The sequence below is a fragment of the Phascolarctos cinereus genome, unplaced genomic scaffold (assembly GCF_003287225.1).
Source record: "Phascolarctos cinereus isolate Bilbo 61053 unplaced genomic scaffold, phaCin_HiC Scaffold_4;HRSCAF=312, whole genome shotgun sequence".
Taxonomy (NCBI): Eukaryota; Metazoa; Chordata; class Mammalia; order Diprotodontia; family Phascolarctidae; genus Phascolarctos; species Phascolarctos cinereus.
The window spans coordinates 191,668,452-191,686,995 of NW_027555847.1; the positions used below are offsets into that span (position 1 = coordinate 191,668,452).

At 34.8% G+C, this 18,544-nt stretch overlaps 1 protein-coding gene across 1 annotated transcript; it reads right to left on the reverse strand.

The window, feature by feature from the left end:
• Window positions 1-231: 231 nt before the first annotated feature.
• IZUMO3 (IZUMO family member 3) lies at window positions 232-1,007 on the reverse strand. The gene is made up of 3 exons (XM_078151732.1): window positions 679-1,007; window positions 469-545; window positions 232-375 (listed from the first exon to the last, which is right to left on the reverse strand). The coding sequence occupies exons 1-3, from the start codon at window positions 860-862 to the stop codon at window positions 232-234; spliced, it is 405 nt and encodes a 134-aa protein (XP_078007858.1). The 5' UTR covers window positions 863-1,007.
• Window positions 1,008-18,544: the final 17,537 nt, after the last annotated feature.

Sequence of the window (18,544 nt, forward strand, 5' to 3'; positions counted from 1 at the left end):
GAGTTGGACATGACTAAAATCACTGAACAAGGAATGTAATACACACAATCTACATTCAACCCAGTCCATCTCATACTCAAGCTTCAATTACAGAACAAGGATTTGTCTTTTCACAATTCCCATTCAGCCATGTGAGTACATACTCACTCCATATAGAATTATATGAAACTTCCGTATTTCTTATGAATTTATTTTCTTTCTACCCTATTTCCTCCCTTCCTTCCTTCTCTTCTATTCCATTAATGTATTTGCAATTTTCTTCATCTCTTCTAGCTTTACCTTCATCTTCTTCTGGTGAATGATGCAGAAGTAATGTCTATAGTGGAAATGGGACATATTACCCATTAAACAACAGTGGCTTCTTCCTTTAAAACCCTTGGAGAAGGATAAGGGAGGTGCCAAAGATTATCCCTTCAACCTTTATCCAATCCCACCTCACCTTGTCATGGCTTTCTATTCCCCTCCCACCTCACCTTTCCATGGCTTCTGTTTTAGGTTCTTGAGTTTTCCTTTCAACCATTCTCTCACACTGATAACTTGGCGAAATCTGGGAGAAAGAAAAGAAGGGAAGTGACCATACCTTTGATGAGATATTAATGTCCCAGATGTTTGATGCTCTCACCTACCCCCTAAATCTATCATTTCCACCTCTCACCCATCATTGTCCCAGGCATTCCTCACCTAACACCCTCAGCCTCTTCTTCCCTTGGTGGGCTTTGGTGCTTAAGTCCCTCAGCTCCTGGAGTTGTTGACAAAGGAAAGCAGTTCTTGAAGGAGTGTTTTGTGGCACCAGGTTTTCCAGTAGCCAAATTACATCCTTAAAGTATTTGGGATCACATTCAAGACAGCTCCTAGTGACCATAGTTCCCAGGAGTAATAAGAACAACGGTAACCACTAAGAACCCATTTGCTTTCCCCCTCCCTCCCCAACAGCATGTTGTCTTGGCAACCAGTTTCTTAGTTCATTCTCTTCCACGGTGTAAGAATGAAAATCATCTGGGTAGCTATTCAGCCATTTCCCCAAGAGACTTCGCTTGGGGATGTTTACTCATTTCTTTTAATCTGCTATTTCATTCTAAAAGAGTGACCTAAGAATACACGTAGTAGGTGCCTGAGTTCTGTGTGCTGAATGTTAGAGAAAGGTTGAGGGAAGTGGGCTAAAGGCACAGGATGAAGGAAATTGTGGAGGGTTCTTAGTTCTTCTCCAATTCTGTCTCTCCCTATTTTAATGTCTAAAAATCCATTCAACCAGGTAATATAAACTTTGTGTTTTCTAGAAAATGATTTCATTTCCTCTCCCCAGCCCTAACCAAATACTTTCATAACCTCTTCAATTCAGCTTTTTAGTTCTTGGTGAAAGATCAAGAGAAAGGAGAAGAATGAAAGAGCTTCCCATTTTTGTGTTATTCTAGCCTTGACACTCTTTTAGATCATAAGAGGCTGAAAAAGAAGGTGACTGAATTCTTTAGTGAAATTAAAAAAAAAATTCCAACAGGAAATGATAATGGGAAGGAGGAATCAAGTGACCATATCTTAGGAAAACTGGGAGAAAGGATAGACTTACAAAGACTATGGAACAAGACAGAGTTGGTCAAAGTCAAGAAATGTGGGAGGGCACTGTCAGCATGAGCTAGGAAAGCAAAAAGTGTCACGTTTTGTCTTTTTTGTTTTGTTTTGTTTTGTTTTCTGCTCCAACTAACAAATAACTTCTAACTTCTGAGAATCTCAGAATAGCCATAGATCATGAGATCAAAGATTTAGACCTTGAGAAGACCTCAAAGGTGATCTAGTCCAACCATATCACTTTAAAGATGAAGAAACTGAAGCCCAGTGAGGTTACGTTACTTGTCACAGCCAGTAAAGGCAGAGATGAGATGTTAACCAAGATCTCAGCCCAATTCTGAAAGGATTTTCTTTCACTTAATCCTGAATATAAACAACCTAATACTACTAAGGAAGATAAATGAAAGACTGGCAAGGTAATGACTAGACCCCAGGGGCAGGAGGTACTGTACATCAGAGGTGGATACCAGATGATAAGTTAACTTGTTAAACTGAGAAAGGGAAATAAATACTAAAGACATTTTGGAAACTTTGGTCATAGACCTAGAGAAGAACATGTTGATACTTGGAAAGGACTATGGAATTGAGTCAAATGCAAATGGCCAATATTTAGCCGCTCTGCTCCATCAATAAAACTTAGAGAGCTAGCCTAGTAACAGGAATATGGGCAAAGAAGGAACTGGGAACTCAGATTTGTGCTTAAGCAATATAGTATGGTAGGTTATTTTCCCCTGTCATTACCACTGGCAACTCTGTTCTGCCCTGAGGTTATTTTTAATCTATAAAATAAATGTAGACTAGATGGTTCTTTCCAGCTCTAAATCCTAGAATGTTATAAAGGGCATATTTCAAGTGATTCAGGGTCAGAAATCAGAGATATGGACAAAGTGGGAACAGAAAAGGGTCCTAAGTGCCATCCAAGGATCAGGAGGACAAACTAACTTTTTTTTTTTTAGTTTTATTTTATTTTTAATTTGTGGAGTAAAACAACCATTTCTATAACATAGTATAAAAAAAAAAGGTGATTGCACATGAAACTGCATATCTATTATGTACAACTTGCTGTTCCTTTTAAATATATAATAAAAGTTATCTTGTGAATTTCTTTTTAACTTCTTTTTTCCCTTCCCCCTGCCCTAGTAATGGCTACCATTTGACACAAATATGCATAAATATATATATGTAAAATCATTTTATACATACTTCTATTTATCAATTATTTCTCTACATGCAGATAGCATCCTCCTTCATATGTCCTTTGTAGTTAATTTGGGTATTTACAATAATCAAAATTACTTATTTCAGGCAAATAATTCTGGAAGATGGAAGAATAGGACAGATATTTCCAGGCTCCCCAGATTTCCTACACAAACAGCAAATAACCACTAAGTAAGAGAAGAGCAGCAAAAATAAAGGAGTAAAGGACTTGTCTTCTGAAGACCTCAGAGAAGACTCATGGGCTGAGGTTTACTTTGAGTGAAATGTAAACACCTCCAGGCCAACTCCACTGAATCAACAACCAGTGAGCCCTGAGTGAAGCGGAGTAGGCCTCAAGAAATTTCACCTCAACTTTTGAATCATTCAGACCTCAGGAAATTTCACTTCAGGAACTTTCACCTTACAGCCTCAGGAACTTTCACCTAGTGAACTTTTACCTCACAAACTTTCACTTCAGGAACAGCAAATGCTAAGTGAGGGAAGATTGAAGGACCCCCTGCTGTTTCCAGAAGCCAGGCCGTGTGGTACTTACCAGATGTGATCCTAGGCTATGCATGTGAATGAAGAGGATCAAGCACAAGCCCAGTGAGGGTGGTACTGAAGGGAGCAAGAACATTTCTGGGACCATGTGGCTCAGGCTTAGGGGAGGAAAAGAGGAATCTCTGAGGTTGAGCCCTTGGACAGAATTCAAAAAACAACAGTAAGAAGGATCTGAGGCTTAGGACAACGTTACCCATACCTCAGGATTAAAACTTGATAGTAATAATATTAAACTGCCCAAAATAAAATAAGACAAATTAAAAACAAAAAGTGAATAAGCTAAGGAAAAACAACCTCGTTGTTGATAGCTACTTTGGTGTAAATGATCTGGGTTCATATTCAGAGAAAGATAATGAAGTAAAAAAAGCCACTTCTACCCTAAAGAACAACATCAAATATCCAAAAGCCCAAAAAGAAATCTTGGAAGAAAGTAAAAATTATTTCAAAAATCAAATAAGAAAGAATGAAGACAAGTTCAAAAAGAAATAAGAGAAATCCAAGAAAATTATGAAAAGAAAGTTAACCTATTAGAAAAAAAAATTTTTAAGGAAGAAAGTAACTCCTTGAAAACTAAAATTAGACAATTTATGTTATGAGACACCAACATATAATAAAACTAAAAAAATATAGAAGAGAATCTGAAACATTTCATTAGGAAAACTACTGATCTGGGGGACAGACTGAGGAGAGACAATATAAGAATTCTTGGCCTACCTGAAAGTTATGATAAAAAAAAATCTGGATACAGTATTACAAGAAATTTTTAAATAAAATTGCCTTGAAGTTGTAGGGGGAAAAAAAAAGTAAAGTAGAAATACAAAGAATCTACTGATCATCACCTGAAAGAGATCGTAGGAAGAAAATTTACAGGAATGTCACACACAAGTTTCAAAATTCCCAGGTTAAAGAGAAAATATTACATGAGCAAAGAAAAAAAATATTACAGAAAAACAGCCAGGTTTTCATAAGACCTAGCAGCTTCTACATTAAAAGACCATAGGTCTTGGAACACTATATTTTGAAGAGCAAAGGAACTGGGGTTTCATCAACTTCTCCAACAAAGTTGAGTATAATCCTGATTGGGGAAAAAAAAAAAAGAGTATTTGATGAACTGAAAGACTTTCAGGTAGTTGTAACAAAAAGACTAGAATGCAATGGAAAATTCTATATAAAAGATCCAGAAGACATACAAGGAAATAAGACTAATTATAAGGTCACTGATTAGTGTGACCCTGGGCAAGTCACTTAACCCTGACTGCCTCACCAAAAGGCAAAAAGAGAGAGAGAGAGAGGAGAGAGAGAGAGAGAGAGAGAGAGAGAGAGAGAGAGAGGAAGGAAGGAAGGAAGGAGTGTCATTACCCAACTGGCAGCTGGGTCCATAGTGGGGCAGCTATCTGCCTGCATCCAGAGAAAGAACTGAGAAATAGAAGTATATATAGAATAATTTTACAAAAATATGTTTATATATGTATATATACATATATACATACAGACACACATGCACATATGTGCATGTTTAGATAATATACATTTCACAATACCCATATACCTCTTGTATGTATGTGTGTGTGTGTCTATGTATATATGTATATACCTCTTGTCTCTAATGCTAGTTATCTGTAGGGCTGGGTGGGGGGAGGAGGAAAGAAAAGAAAAGAAATTTAAGTAATAATATTGGATATTTGAAAAGGAATATTAAGTTGTGCTTAGTAGATTTGCAGTTTCATAGATAACCACCTTTTTATTGCACTGTTATAGAAATGTTTGCTTTATTACATAAATTAAAAATAAAATGAAATAAAAAAGTATTGTTACTGTAAACAATGTTCTCTTGGTTTTGCTCATTTCTCTCCATTATTTCATGCAAATTTTTCCATATTTTTTCTAAAATCATGGAGGTCATCCTTTCTTATGGCACAGTGTTATTCCATGACAATTATATACCATAACTTATTTAGCCATTCCCCAATTAACAGGCATCCTCTTAACTTCCAGCTGCTTTTCTTTTTTTTTGCCACTACAAAGAAGGCTGCTATAAACATTTTAGAATATGTATGTTCTTTTCCTTTTTCTCACATAATCTAATGAGCTACCTTCTGAGAGAGACCAGCTCATTATACATATTATACTATCTCTCAACATACTAAAATATATACATTAAATTTAACCCCCAATAAAATTCTCCTTTAGTGCTTCATGGTAGCATGGGGATCACTCTTAGTTTGCCAAATCAATTCCGATGGAGGGCATGTTCTCGACTAGCTGGGAAGTCTTTGATTATGGTCTTGCAGTGGATTCTATATCTATCATTTGGAGACCTGAATGAATTCATATTGTCTTTTCTCAGTCTTTTCTCAGTCATCATTCTCTTGACCTCTGTTGCAGAATTTGACACTTTTGATCATAATCTTTTCATATAGATTATCTTCTTTCTAGGTTTTTATGACACTCTTTTCTCCTAATTTGCTACTTTCCAGTCTGACCAAAGCCACAAACGCCAAGATACATGGTGATTAAATTTAACAGTCATTTCAGACATAAGTTCTGCAAGCATAATGCTCTTCCCAATTTCCTCTGAAGAAAGAAAAGAATGATTAATGAATCAACTTTTAAAAACCCAGAAAAATCAAAAATTAATAACTCACAAACAAGTTTAAAAATAGAAATAGTAAAATCCAAGACAAGATAAAATTTGCAACAGAATGACTATATTTTCATTTTTGTAAATTGATAAATTTTTATATTTTACAGGCATTTATAATACATACCTTCCACTGACCCCCCCCACTAAACAATAACAAAATGAAAAATAAAACCACTATTATAAACATAAATAATCCAGCAAAACCAATATCCACATTTTTCATGCCCTCTCATATTTTTTTTCTACGTGGTTTAAGTTAATCATCTCTCTGACAGGAGGTAAATGTTATGTTTCATCTTCAGTCTTTGGACTCATGGCTTGACACTGCATTAATCAGTTTTAAAATCTTTTGAAATATTTTTTTTCTTTATTATGCTTTTGCCATTGTATAAATTATTTTAGTTTTGCATACTTTATTCTGCATCAATTCACAAAGGCCTTTCCAGGTGTTGAGGCCACATGATAAATATTACGGAGAAGTAGACATTTTTTCCCTTCCTCTCAAGTTCTCAAAACTCTCCAAAACAGAAATTATGAACCAAAGACAGACAGACTTTAGCTATGTACATGATTTGGGATATCTAGAATTCAAAAAAAGGGAAAATAAGCTAATCTATTAATTCTATACTGAGCTCATGCAACACCCCTCCCTACCTCCAAGGATACCAGCATGGAAGGTGTACTACCAAACTCATAGGGCTCCCCAAAAGTATCTATGAGCAAATATCACAAAACAAAGGAAAATTATCCAGTGTGTGAGGAGATAAAAACCTTGTGGAATCTGAGGAGAACGTTGAAGCACAACATGCTGTTTCTGAGGGGTTTAAAAGGGAAATGATAATTATGAGAGCAGAATTTGTGGCTTGCACAGCAAAAATAATGGGCTGAATAGAAAAACTGGAATCTGGAACGGCAAATCTCAACAAAGAAATAAAAAAGAATAATAGATTAAGAATGCAAATACCTGGAAGTTAAGGACAATCTGAAAGAAGAGAAGCCAAAAACAATAACATTAAAAGCAAATATGCTCACTACGCAAACATATACTGACTATGAAGATAACATGTGTAGGGAAAACCTAAGGATCATTGGTCTCCCAGAACAAGATAAGTAAAAACAAAAACAGAAACAAACAAACAAAAGAAAACCTTAACACAATAATGCAGGAAAAATACAACAGAATTGCCTAGAAGTTCTGAACATAGAAAATCAAATACAATTGAAAGAATGCATAGATTGCTTCCAGGAAAAACAAATCCCAACAAACAAAAACAAAGAAAAACACCAAAGTACAAACTCCAAGACATATAACAGTTAAACTTAAAAATTCAGTTCAGAAACAAGTTCTACAAGCGTAAAGATCTTCCCAGTTTCCTCTGAAACTGTCCATTTTATCATTTCTTATAGCACAATAATTTTCCATTCCATTCATATAACATGATTAGTTTAGACATTCCCTAGTAAGAAGATACCACCTTATTTTACAATTTTTAGCTATTTTGAAAAAGGCTACTATAAATATTTTTGCTGTTACAGGTCTTTTTCAACTTTCTTTGTTTTCCCTTGACGAGTTGCCCTAATAGTGGTATAAAAGGGTCAAAGTGTATACACATTTAGGTAACTGGGCATAGTTCCACAGTACCATAGTATCACCAACAGGGCATCAGTGTGCCTGTAAAACAGAATATCTATTAAAATGATAATGCATAAATATTTATGAAAAATTAAGTATTCAGATTAACAGAACAAGAAAAAGAGATTCTAAACAAGTCAATACCAGAAAAACAAACTGTGCAAGATGTAAATGAACTCCTTCCCAAAGGGAAAGCAAGCAACCTTGGTCTACACAAAGTTCCAAGTGAATTAATTCAAATATTTAAAGTACAATTAACCTGCATGATAGATATACTTCACCAAAAATAAAAAGGCAAAAAAATGCATCTTTCCAAACTCCTCTTATTAGACAAATATAATCATCATACCCAAACTGGGGAGAAATGTAGCGATAAAACATTATTAGTGTGTGTATGTATGTATGTATATATGTATGTATACACACACACACATATATATATATATATATATATATATATATATGTATATATATACAAATTCAAACATATTTTGAACCTGAATTCATCTCAGTTGTGTTTAAAAACCTACTAAAAACTTAGATTATAAACTCCTTGAATTCAAATAAGACTTTTTCTCATTTAAAAAAAGCAATTCTCAATCTTTAGTAGTGTATTGCCTACAGTAATTGTTCAAGAGATTATTAATATTGCTATTGAACCTTGTACAATTAAAAGTAAGGAAGCAAAATCAGAACCAGGAGAAATTCTTCAAATATTAAAGTGCCTTCCTGACCCTAAAAATGTTTGCCTCACAAATTTCCATTTGTTTGAATTGCCTATGGTTAGCTTGGCCTAAGATGAGTGAATGGTGAGATAAGGTCTACCCATAGGATTGATGCCAATCCTGGCCTGCCTGAGGAATTCAAGATTTACAATCTTATTTTCAGCATTTCCAATAATATTTTAAACAGTGAATCTATATCTTATTTTCAAAGCAGGGCTCAATTCAGTTACATGCATTGAAATGTAACCTAAAATAAATGACTTGTCTTGGATTCTATTGTTCATCTCCATTAAAAAAATTAATAAAACCTTTGAGTCATAAAGAAAATGATAATAATACAAGTAATATTGCCATGTTAATGAAGATAATATCACTAATGCAGAACTGGTTTCAGGTGTTGGAGCAGTGAGTGGCATAATTGACAAAACACTGGGCCTGGCCTGGAGTCAGAAAGACTTGAGTTCCAAACCAGCCTCAGGTCCTTACTAATTGTGTGACCCTGGACAAGTCACTTACCTTCTATTTACCTCAGTTTTCTCATCTGCAAAAGAGAGATGATAATAACAGCACCTAGCTCTCAGGTTTATTATAAGAATCAAATAAGCTAATAATTGTAAAGTGCTTAGTACAGTGTCTGACACAGACACTATTATTATTATAATAGCTATCATTTGAGTATTAAGTTTATAGAATAGGTGACTGGTTTCCTTTGGTAGTGTCATATACCAAAGTCATGCATGTTTTGTTTTCTTATACTATATAATTTTTCATTTAATCTTATCTGTAATATAATAAACTTCTCTATGAATTAAATCTATATTTTCCCCCAAAATTTAATATTACATTGAAATTTTAAAGTACTCATCAGAGGCAGGATGTGAACTTATATCTTCTGAAGCCAGTTCTTTATCCACTACAACATGTTGCTTTTCAGTTTTGCTAATACTCTGTAAAATAGGATAACTCCCAGCTTAGTCACTACAGTTTTGATTTTATTTTCCTTATTTCCTTTTTTAAAGTATTCTTTTCTACTGGTTTTGTGAGTTGATTGAGTACACAGAGGTTTAGAAATAAGAGAATAAATTCAATAAAGAAAAGCAAAAAGGGTTCTCACAGACATCTCCTTTTATCCCATGGTAAATCTGGTTGCCAGATCTATCCTGACCTAGAGATAATGAGTTTCAGAAGCTTAGACTTCTTTTAGTCCTTCCTGATGAGCAGTTTGCTCCAGATGAGCCCTGATACATTTCCTCCCATCCTCTTCACTTAACAGGATTCCCTAGCAGCCTTTGAGATGAGTCCAGTCACCTCTGGTGACTGTTCTTTTGAGGAAAGCATGTTAACCCTTTTCCTGATACTAGTGAGAGGTTAGGTAGCCACCACCTGACACTTGGTTGTGCTGCTATGTATTATTTGCCTGTTAGGCTCACTGTGTAGTATGGAATTAACCTAGAGTGACATGATCATTGATTCAGAAGAATTCAGTTTCATTTTTTTTAAAAAAGTGATTTATTCTCACTTCCTGCCCATCAGTTTTCTTTTTAAAAGGAAGTCTGAGAATCAGAACAACACTCAGTGTTTCTCTCAGGATACTACTTTCCTCTTTTTGACCACATATTTATAGTTAAATTGAAATAGATAGCTAGATATAGATCTAAATAGATCTTGATCTAGCTAGATCTACACATAGATCTAGACCTATTTAGATGTCTCTTTCCCACTTTTAAAGAAAATCTCCGGACCTTTTCAGAATAAGAATGAAAATTCTCTCAGTACTCAGCATAAAAGTCATAGTCACATAAAAGTCTTACTAAGTGATCTACATATCAAACAAAAAACCAATCAAACATCTTAGTTCTTTAAAAATAAATTGTACTACTAGTAAAAATAGATGAATATCCCTTTTCTGAGTAAAAAGAGAGAAAGGATGTCATTTTTAGTAAATCCACAATATAGACACCAATCTTGGGTTATATTGGAAAATAAGGATTTATAATGTTGTTCCTAGCTTTTCCACTGACTTCCTATGCAGGAAATCTGTAATATGTCAAGATAGCCTGAAAATCTTGACATTACTATAAGCCATACAAATAAGGGGAAGGAAAATATTCTCTTACATATAGTTACTGGATTCAGCCAGTTGGTCATTCAATTCCCACCTGGTCACCATAGGAATTAATTCCTCCTCTAAGGAGAGTTATACAGGTCAAGGGAAAAACTTGGGAAGAAGAAAGACAAGAAGTCACTTGTTTTGAGTACAATTTAGCAATGGATTCCATTTAGCAATGAAAATAACTTTTGAAGAATGATGTCTTATTGCTTCCTTATTTCTCATAAAATCCTCAGCTTACATTTACTCAATTCTATTTTTAAGCAATTAATTTCTTCAGTGAGCTTTTGTACCTCCTTTTCTATTTGGCCAGTTCTGCTTTTTAAGGCATTCTTCTCCTCATTGTTTTTTTGTGTATCTCTTTTACCATTTAGCCTAGCCTGTTCTTAAGGTGTTATTTTTTTTCAGGTTCTATGTGTGTGTGTGTGTGTGTGTGTGTGTGTGTGTGTGTGTGTGTGTGTTTGTGTTCTTTACAGAGCTATTGACTTGTTTCTCATGTTCTTTTTTCCATCACTCTCATTTGTCTTTTCATTTTTTCCTCTATCACTCTTACTTGTTTTTCAAAATCCTTTTTGAGCTCTTCCATGGACTGAGATCCATTCATATTTTTCTTGAAGGCTTTCTATATAGGAACTTTGATTTTGTTATCTTCTGAGAGTGTGTTTTGATCTTCCTTGTCACAATAATAACTTTCTATGGTCAGAATTTTTTTCTCATTTTCCTTGCCTATTACTTGACTTTTAATTCTTTGTTAAAATAGGGCTCTGCTCTCAGGGTAGAGGGGGCACTGTCTCAGACTTCAGGGGTTTTGTGCAGCTGTTTATCTGAAATTCTTCTAGGGACCTGTAAGTTTTCAGTTTTTCCAAGATCTAAGGGGAGGTTTTTGTTGCTCTCTTGACCTGTGCTGTCATCTATGAGTGACAACAAGCATTCTTTTCTGCCCTGGAACTGTTACGAAGACCCTCACACCACTGTGGCCACAAGTTCTGGTGTGCTAGCAGCCCTTATCCTGGGACTGCCAGAGAGGACTGACTCTTATCTGAGTATGGGCAAAACAACAGAGCCTTGCCTCAGTGCTAGCAAAGCACCCTTGTAATCTCCTTCTTGCCAGTTGTTTGACCCCCTTACCAACTGTGGACTGAGAGTTCCAGAAGCATCTGCTACCTTTGCTGATTCAGTGACTCCCAAAGGTCTACTCCTGGTTTGCTGGAGCCAGGGTTGTGCTGGTGTGTCCTATGCTGCATTCTCACCTAGGTGGGACAGACCTTTCCCGCTTATCTTCTAAGTTATCTTTGTTGTCTGTGGGCAAAGATGTCTGGAAAATGCCACTGTTACCCACAGATTCAGTCTCCCTGAGGCCTGCACCTGGTTTTCTGGGGCTAGCTCTGCAATGGACTGAACTCCTCTTTCACTCTGGTGCAATAGACATTTCCTGCCAAACTTCTAAGTTGTCTTATGCTGGAAAATTGTTTCAGTCTGTCTTCTTGTGGATTCTGATGCTCTAGGACTGGTTTTGAGTTATAATTTAAAGGTATTTTGAAGGATTTAGGGGAGAGCTCAGGCAAGTCTCTGCCTTTATGCTGCCATCTTTGCTCCACTTCCAAAAAATTATATCCATGGAGTTGGTTGCCTACAAATTAGGTGAACTGGCCACATGCTCCATCGGTTTTGATTCTAAGAGGGAACCTGGATATCACAAGCACGTCTTAGCATTCCTCCTTGAACTCTCCATTTTCCTTTTGACTTCACATTTACACATATTGGATTTTGAAAGAAAATCTGTACACCCAATTTAGAAGTATACTTGCTTGTCAATTGAAAGTGCTTTTGTTAAACACAATGCTTCCTCTTCTTCCTAGTGCCTCACATGGAAATGTTTAATTGCTTTGGAATTTTTATGGTGGTGGTCGCTGTTATTCCTTTCTGTCAGGTCTCCTCCCCAATCTACCTCAGTCAAACATGTTCTTTATAAAGGTCATTGTTTTTAATGGCAGGCTAAGTATTTACATCATCTATTCTATAAAGTCATGCTTGTTGTTGATGTTTGTTTATTTTTTCCCTTGGCCTTAAGAAAATGAATCTAATTTGTGGGAAATGCTATGTTATCGACCAGTTCATTGGAAGTTTAATCAAATTCTGTTGTACCTTGCAGCCTTCTGAAAAAAATACGTTGTAACCTTTCTTGCTATCTAATGCCCATTTTTTCTTACTGGGATCTAGGTGTTTAAAATAATTTTGTTTTTCTCATCTTAATTTTTTCACGGAATAAAATAAGGCTTTTGCTGAAATTGAGATAGGAGGATTTCACTTTTGACAGAAAAGTAAAATCTTAACTGAATGGATCATTAACCACTGGAAAAGGCTTTTAGAGGAGGAATGAGATAAGCAACTGTGCCTGTGATGTGGTCTAGGTGAAGTTCAGCCTAGAGGTAGTGAATTTGGTGAAATACTTTTGGAGTTCCTTTCTTACATGATGCCAAAAAAAAAAAAAGAAAAAGAAAAAGATGGTATTATATTGGAAAGCATGTGTTTTGGATAACATTTTCTTTAAACAGACTAAAATGATTTGTACAAGCATAAATAGCATATAGGTATATCTATATTATACATAAATACATACACACATAAGTGTATATGTATACATATATGTGTATGTGTAAATATACACACATATATATACACATACATGCAACCTTTTTTCCTCTTTGTTGCCAGACCTTCCAATTATTATAGTCTAGTCTATAGGAAAAATATTTTTTCATAGCCCCATGCTATGAAAATTTTAAACAAAAATATTTGTTGCACAAAAATGTTTATCAGATTAGATGTGATAATGATATATTAAACCACAATCTTGAAACCTTCCTTTTATATAGTAATGAAAATTCCTTGTAACAGATTTAATATGATCTTCACTTAGAGATTCTAGAGAAATTCACAAACATACCTTGTGATCACACATTCTTGGATACTTTGAGAAAAGTATATATTAATGCCAAGTTTATCTTTAAGACTGGAGGGCATATACAATAAATGGGTCATACATTATCTCATTTGTAGTCTGAGTTTTATGAGCTCCCATAAAAAAAATACCATATATGCATTTCACAATAAATGGATAAAGCATCTACAAACAATGTAGAAATGTCAATAATTAATTTCAAATTTCCAAATGTAGCATAGATATTGGAGCTTTATTCTGCTTTCACAAGGAGTTGGTTTCTTTGTTAGGAATATGTAAGTGATATTAATTCATTACCATGTGGCTTCTCTTTTTCAAAGGCTTGTCTAAGGCCTAATTTATGTGCAAGACTGAAAGCTGTTTAAATGGATAATATGCCTCCTTCATGAGAAATACCACCCCCTTTATGCTCCATTAAATTCAGACGTTGACTCTATAAGCTACGTACCAATTATTTCTTTCCAGAAACAGCAGCACAGCTTTTTCCCACAAAGGACAACAGATTATTGCAGTCAGCTATTAATCTCCATGTAGTCCACAAATACACAGGGACACTAGGGAGAAGACAATTGACTCACTATTTTAACATTTGCAAAATAATGTGTGGAGAGGAAATAAAAAGAAGAGCTCTGTCTGATTAAAACATTCCTCCATTATGGAAAATCTCCAGAAGAAATACCAAATAACCTAAGACAATCAATGCTGCTTAACTATATGCAGACACAGAGTTAGAAGGAAGTAATAACTGTGTAGATATGAGTACAAATATAATTTTAGTTGATTCTTCTTCTTCTTCACTGACACCCTCAGTAATCAAGCTGATTATGGCACAATCTTTTGGTTTCATTATGCAGTGATCTAAGTTACCTTTCAAAATGGCAGAGAACAACGTTAAAGTTATTGTCTCTTCACCCAGCATTTGTGGATGTATCATACATGTTGAATGTCAAATTTAATCTAACAGGAGTGCCCTAGCATCTAATTCTATTGATATATCAATATATCAATGAATTCTGCAGAATATGAGTCTACCACAAATTTTATTCAAGTTAATTTATTATTTAAGTACAAAACAGGTTATGTTATATCACTTTCACCTGGGACAGCTCTAGAATATCAACACAGAGCTACTTAACTTAGGCAAAGAAAAATGTAGTAAATTAATGGCTAGCTTATAGTAGGAAGACAAGGTCAAATTTGGCCTCAATAATTTTTTACTCCTCTATAAAATTGGAATAATAATAGTATCTACATGGAGAATCAAATAATGTGTTAACATAATCAAAAATTAGTTCTATTATAATTTATGTATCAATATAAATATATATTTTTGCATTTATCAATGTTGTCTATTATTTCTATGTTGATGAACAAGTTCTTATGCTACATGCACATACAAATAGGTCCAGATCTGTGACTTTACATATTGGTATGTAGAACTAACATAATAGATCTACCTTCTTCCAATGATAATCACCAACTTACATTTAACTCAAGTATTACAGAGAAAAGGTCTCTGGTTAAAATTTACATAATGTTTGTATAGCTTTTATGTTTTCTCTTACTCCCCCAGACCTATGCTTGCTGTATCTTTCCTTGTGGTTCTAGGATTCTTTGAGGAACTGGAAGGTGTCACTTCTGCTACCCGCTATTTTTTGCCAATGTTAGAGTCCAATAATTATTGCCTCAGTTCCATTTAATGACTTGAAATTGAGTAATGTTTACAGAGCATTTGTTTCAAATATATGGCAAGAACAAAGATACAAATATTTTCCCTCTTTCCCTTCACCTTCAGTCCTCCTCCCCCTTAAAAAAAGAAGCACTTCAGGGGCACAATCTTCTCTACACCACCATTGTCTCTAGGGCAACAGGCTCAAAACTTAGCTCAGTTCCTATATTCCCAACTTCACATTCAAACATAGCATTTATGCCCAATAAGTCCTTGTCTCAGCTATCCCTGGGCTGGAATCCTAAACATCACCCCCAAAAGTTGCTTCTTTCTCCTTGGGAAACCAAGGCTACTCTGGTTGCAAAAAACAACCTGGATTAAAATTCCTGAATTCTCATGGCTTATTCTCATATTTCAAGTTCCCAGAATTTTAGACTCCATTCCACCTTATATGAAGCTGTGTGACCAAAAAAAATCACCAAGATTTCCCTCAAGAGTGACTAAGGCAAAAAAAAAAAAATCCATAGCTGATGCTAACAGGTCTTTAGGAATGTCTCCAAAGTCAATCAAAGAGCCTTCACATCACCTTGTGGTTAATCATCAAGAAGCAATTAAGGAATATCTATTCATTCTCTATAGTCTCTATAAAGAACTTCTCTTCTCTTATCACAGTTCTCCTTGACGCAGTCTTCATTATGTTCCCTCAGTGTAAAAGGTGGCATATTCCATACAACTGCTTTTGTATTAGCCACACTTTTCAGTCAATTCTTGTTGTTTGTCCTTCATTTTTGAAGCGGAGCAATGGCACCATGTGGTGATGTCTTAACTTGTGCGTGAATTGGATTTAAGTGCGACAGTTGCACAAATTCATTGGCCTCATTCTCTTTTCCAGAGTCATCAAAGTCTAATAGCAAGACATAAGATGACTGGTGATGTCCCAGGATGCAGTAGATGACCTTGATATCTTCAATGTCTGACCAAGTTCTAAGTGCTCCATAGTTCCACTTCAGCCACCTTCATGGCCATTGGAACAAATTGTTCTCATTTTCCCATTTTGCTAGGGCAAGTCTTCATACATGTGGGGTAGGCAATCCCCTAACTTACTGATAGAAGGGTTTGAGGCCTATCATTTACTCTCAAATTGGTTTAGCCTGTCTGTCAGGAGTATTTCACTGGGGTGTGGTCACTACACAGGCTACAGCTTCTTGGAGCCACAAGTGAGAGCTAGGTAACTATTTGGATGCCAAAGATGGATAAGCATCCCTGAAAAGAGTTCACACCATAAATTCTAGTCCTCCCTTAACAGCCCATATACCCCAGTCCATACACCTCCGATCACTAATTAAGTGGACTAAGTATTTAATCCCAAAGATGACTGTGGTGGAAGAATGGAAGGAAACACAAGTAAATTAGGCAAACTGACTTACTCTTTTAATACAAAATGGTAGTTATTGGATGTAGAGAGGACTGACACTAAACTCAAATGTTTCCATCTAAAATCAATGGCTCCATCTTTTTTTTTCCATTCACAGCAATTTGTGACTATCATTTAGTTACAGAATATTTCAGAAGAAATTATAGTAAAAGAAAAATGAAAAAATAAAGAAATTGTTGGTGGAGAAACATTGGTTCTTCTTTGCTGCTATAGCCTCACTCTTTGTACTAACTCCAATGTTTCCTGAATATATCTGACTTTAGTTGCATGTTCAATGTTAATTTACAAAACTTGTTTTAAGTTATGGCCTTTATTGGTGTTTTTAAAAGACTACTTATTTCTAATTCAATTAAGCAATTACTTCTATTATTATTGGTATGAATTATTAAAAAAACTGCTATTCATGCTAAATTTTGTTAATTCACATGGTTTGAGACTCTACCTAAAGGGAAAAAAATCCAAATTACTTTAGACAAATTAAACAGAGCAAAGGGTGAATTTGGATAGACTGACATTGTCTTATATGGATCAAAATCAACTCATAAGACAGTCATTTCATAATCATGAGGATTGAATTCATATTTTGAAAACTTTTTCTTTCCTTCTTTTTCACTTGATCAGTTGTAGAACTAAGTTCTTTGAGTCTTGTATTATAATCAGTTGAAGACTGACATAAGAACCTTAAAAAAGCTTATGTGGTAAAGCAATCAGATAATATGATTCATGTTGTGTGTGTGTGTGTATATGTCTTTATATATTTGAAGAGGGTAAGATAAAAAAATACTCATTACTATGAATGAATGTATTAAAAAAAAGCATTTATGAAGCATTTGCTATGTCTTAAACACCATACTAATTTCTAGAGATACAAATAGAAAAAGTAAGAAAATATCTTCTCTTAAGAGACATTAGTTGTAGGGTGGATGACAGGGCCCAACAGTTGAAAGGAGTCAGAGGTGGAATGGATGACAGAAACCAGATAAATTAGATGAATAATAACTGAACAAATCTTTTTCTCAATATCATGGAGAATCTTATTTCCACATAAGAAATATTTCCACCAAAGTGTAAGTAGACAGAGAAGGCAAATATTGTGGTCCTGTAATGTAAAGAATTGTATACACATGACCTTAAGTCACTTAATTGGTCTCCTTGCTTCAGGGATCTCCCCACTCTAATCTATCCTTCACTCAGCTGTGGAATAGATCTTCCTAAAGCTTAGATCTTACCACATTATTCTCCTGTCAATAAATTCCAATGGTTCTCTATTACTTCCAAGAAAAAAAAATGTAAGGTCTTCTGGCTTTTAGAGCTCCCCATAACCTGGATCCTTCTTGATTTTCCAGTTTTATGTTTTTTTCTCTTCTACATTCTCTGTAGTTAAGACACTGGTCTTCCTGTTTTCCTGGAATACTACCTATACTCCATTTACCAAATCTGTCTATTTTTTTTTTCTTTTATTTGAACAACAATTTTATGCCTCTATTCCCTTAACATTTTTCCAACTCCTCCAAAAAACATATTAACAATATTCACTGGAGAACCAAACATCAGAACTGCCCTCTTTGTTTACCTTTGTCATGTGAGTTTCTTTTCTTTGAATCAGAAAGCACTTCATAAGCTCAAGGAATATGTTGAACATTTTTCTTTCATTTGGATTCTTTTTTTAGCTTTTATTTAGTGTTTTATTTTCCCCAGATATATGTTAAAACAATTTTTAACATTTGTTTTTAAAACTTTGATTTCCAAATTTCCTCCCTTCTTTCCTCCCCATTCCCTCTCTTTAAAAAGTCAAGCAATTTGATATAGGTTATACTTGTGTAGTCTTGCAAAACATATCCATAATAGTCACATTGTGAAAGAACATATAGACAAAAAACTCTAGAAAAATAAGGATAATTAAGGTGTATACTTCAATCTGTATTCAGATACCATCAGTTCTTTCTCAGGATGGACAGCATTTTTCACCATAAGTCCTTCAGAATTGTCTTGGATTGTTGCATTGCTGAGAATAGATAAGTCATTCACAGTTGATCATGTTACAA

Excerpts from the sequence above, each read along its gene's own strand:
- IZUMO3 (XM_078151732.1), bottom strand. The coding sequence starts at position 862 with ATGGTCACTAGGAGCTGTCTTGAATGTGATCCCAAATACTTTAAGGAT. Across the intron at positions 546-678 it reads GAGGCTGAGGGTGTTAGGTG|TTCGCCAAGTTATCAGTGTG; the intron begins AGGAATGCCTGG and ends TTTCTCCCAGAT. Across the intron at positions 376-468 it reads AGAAGCCATGGAAAGGTGAG|GGTTTTAAAGGAAGAAGCCA; the intron begins GTGGGAGGGGAA and ends TCCTTCTCCAAG.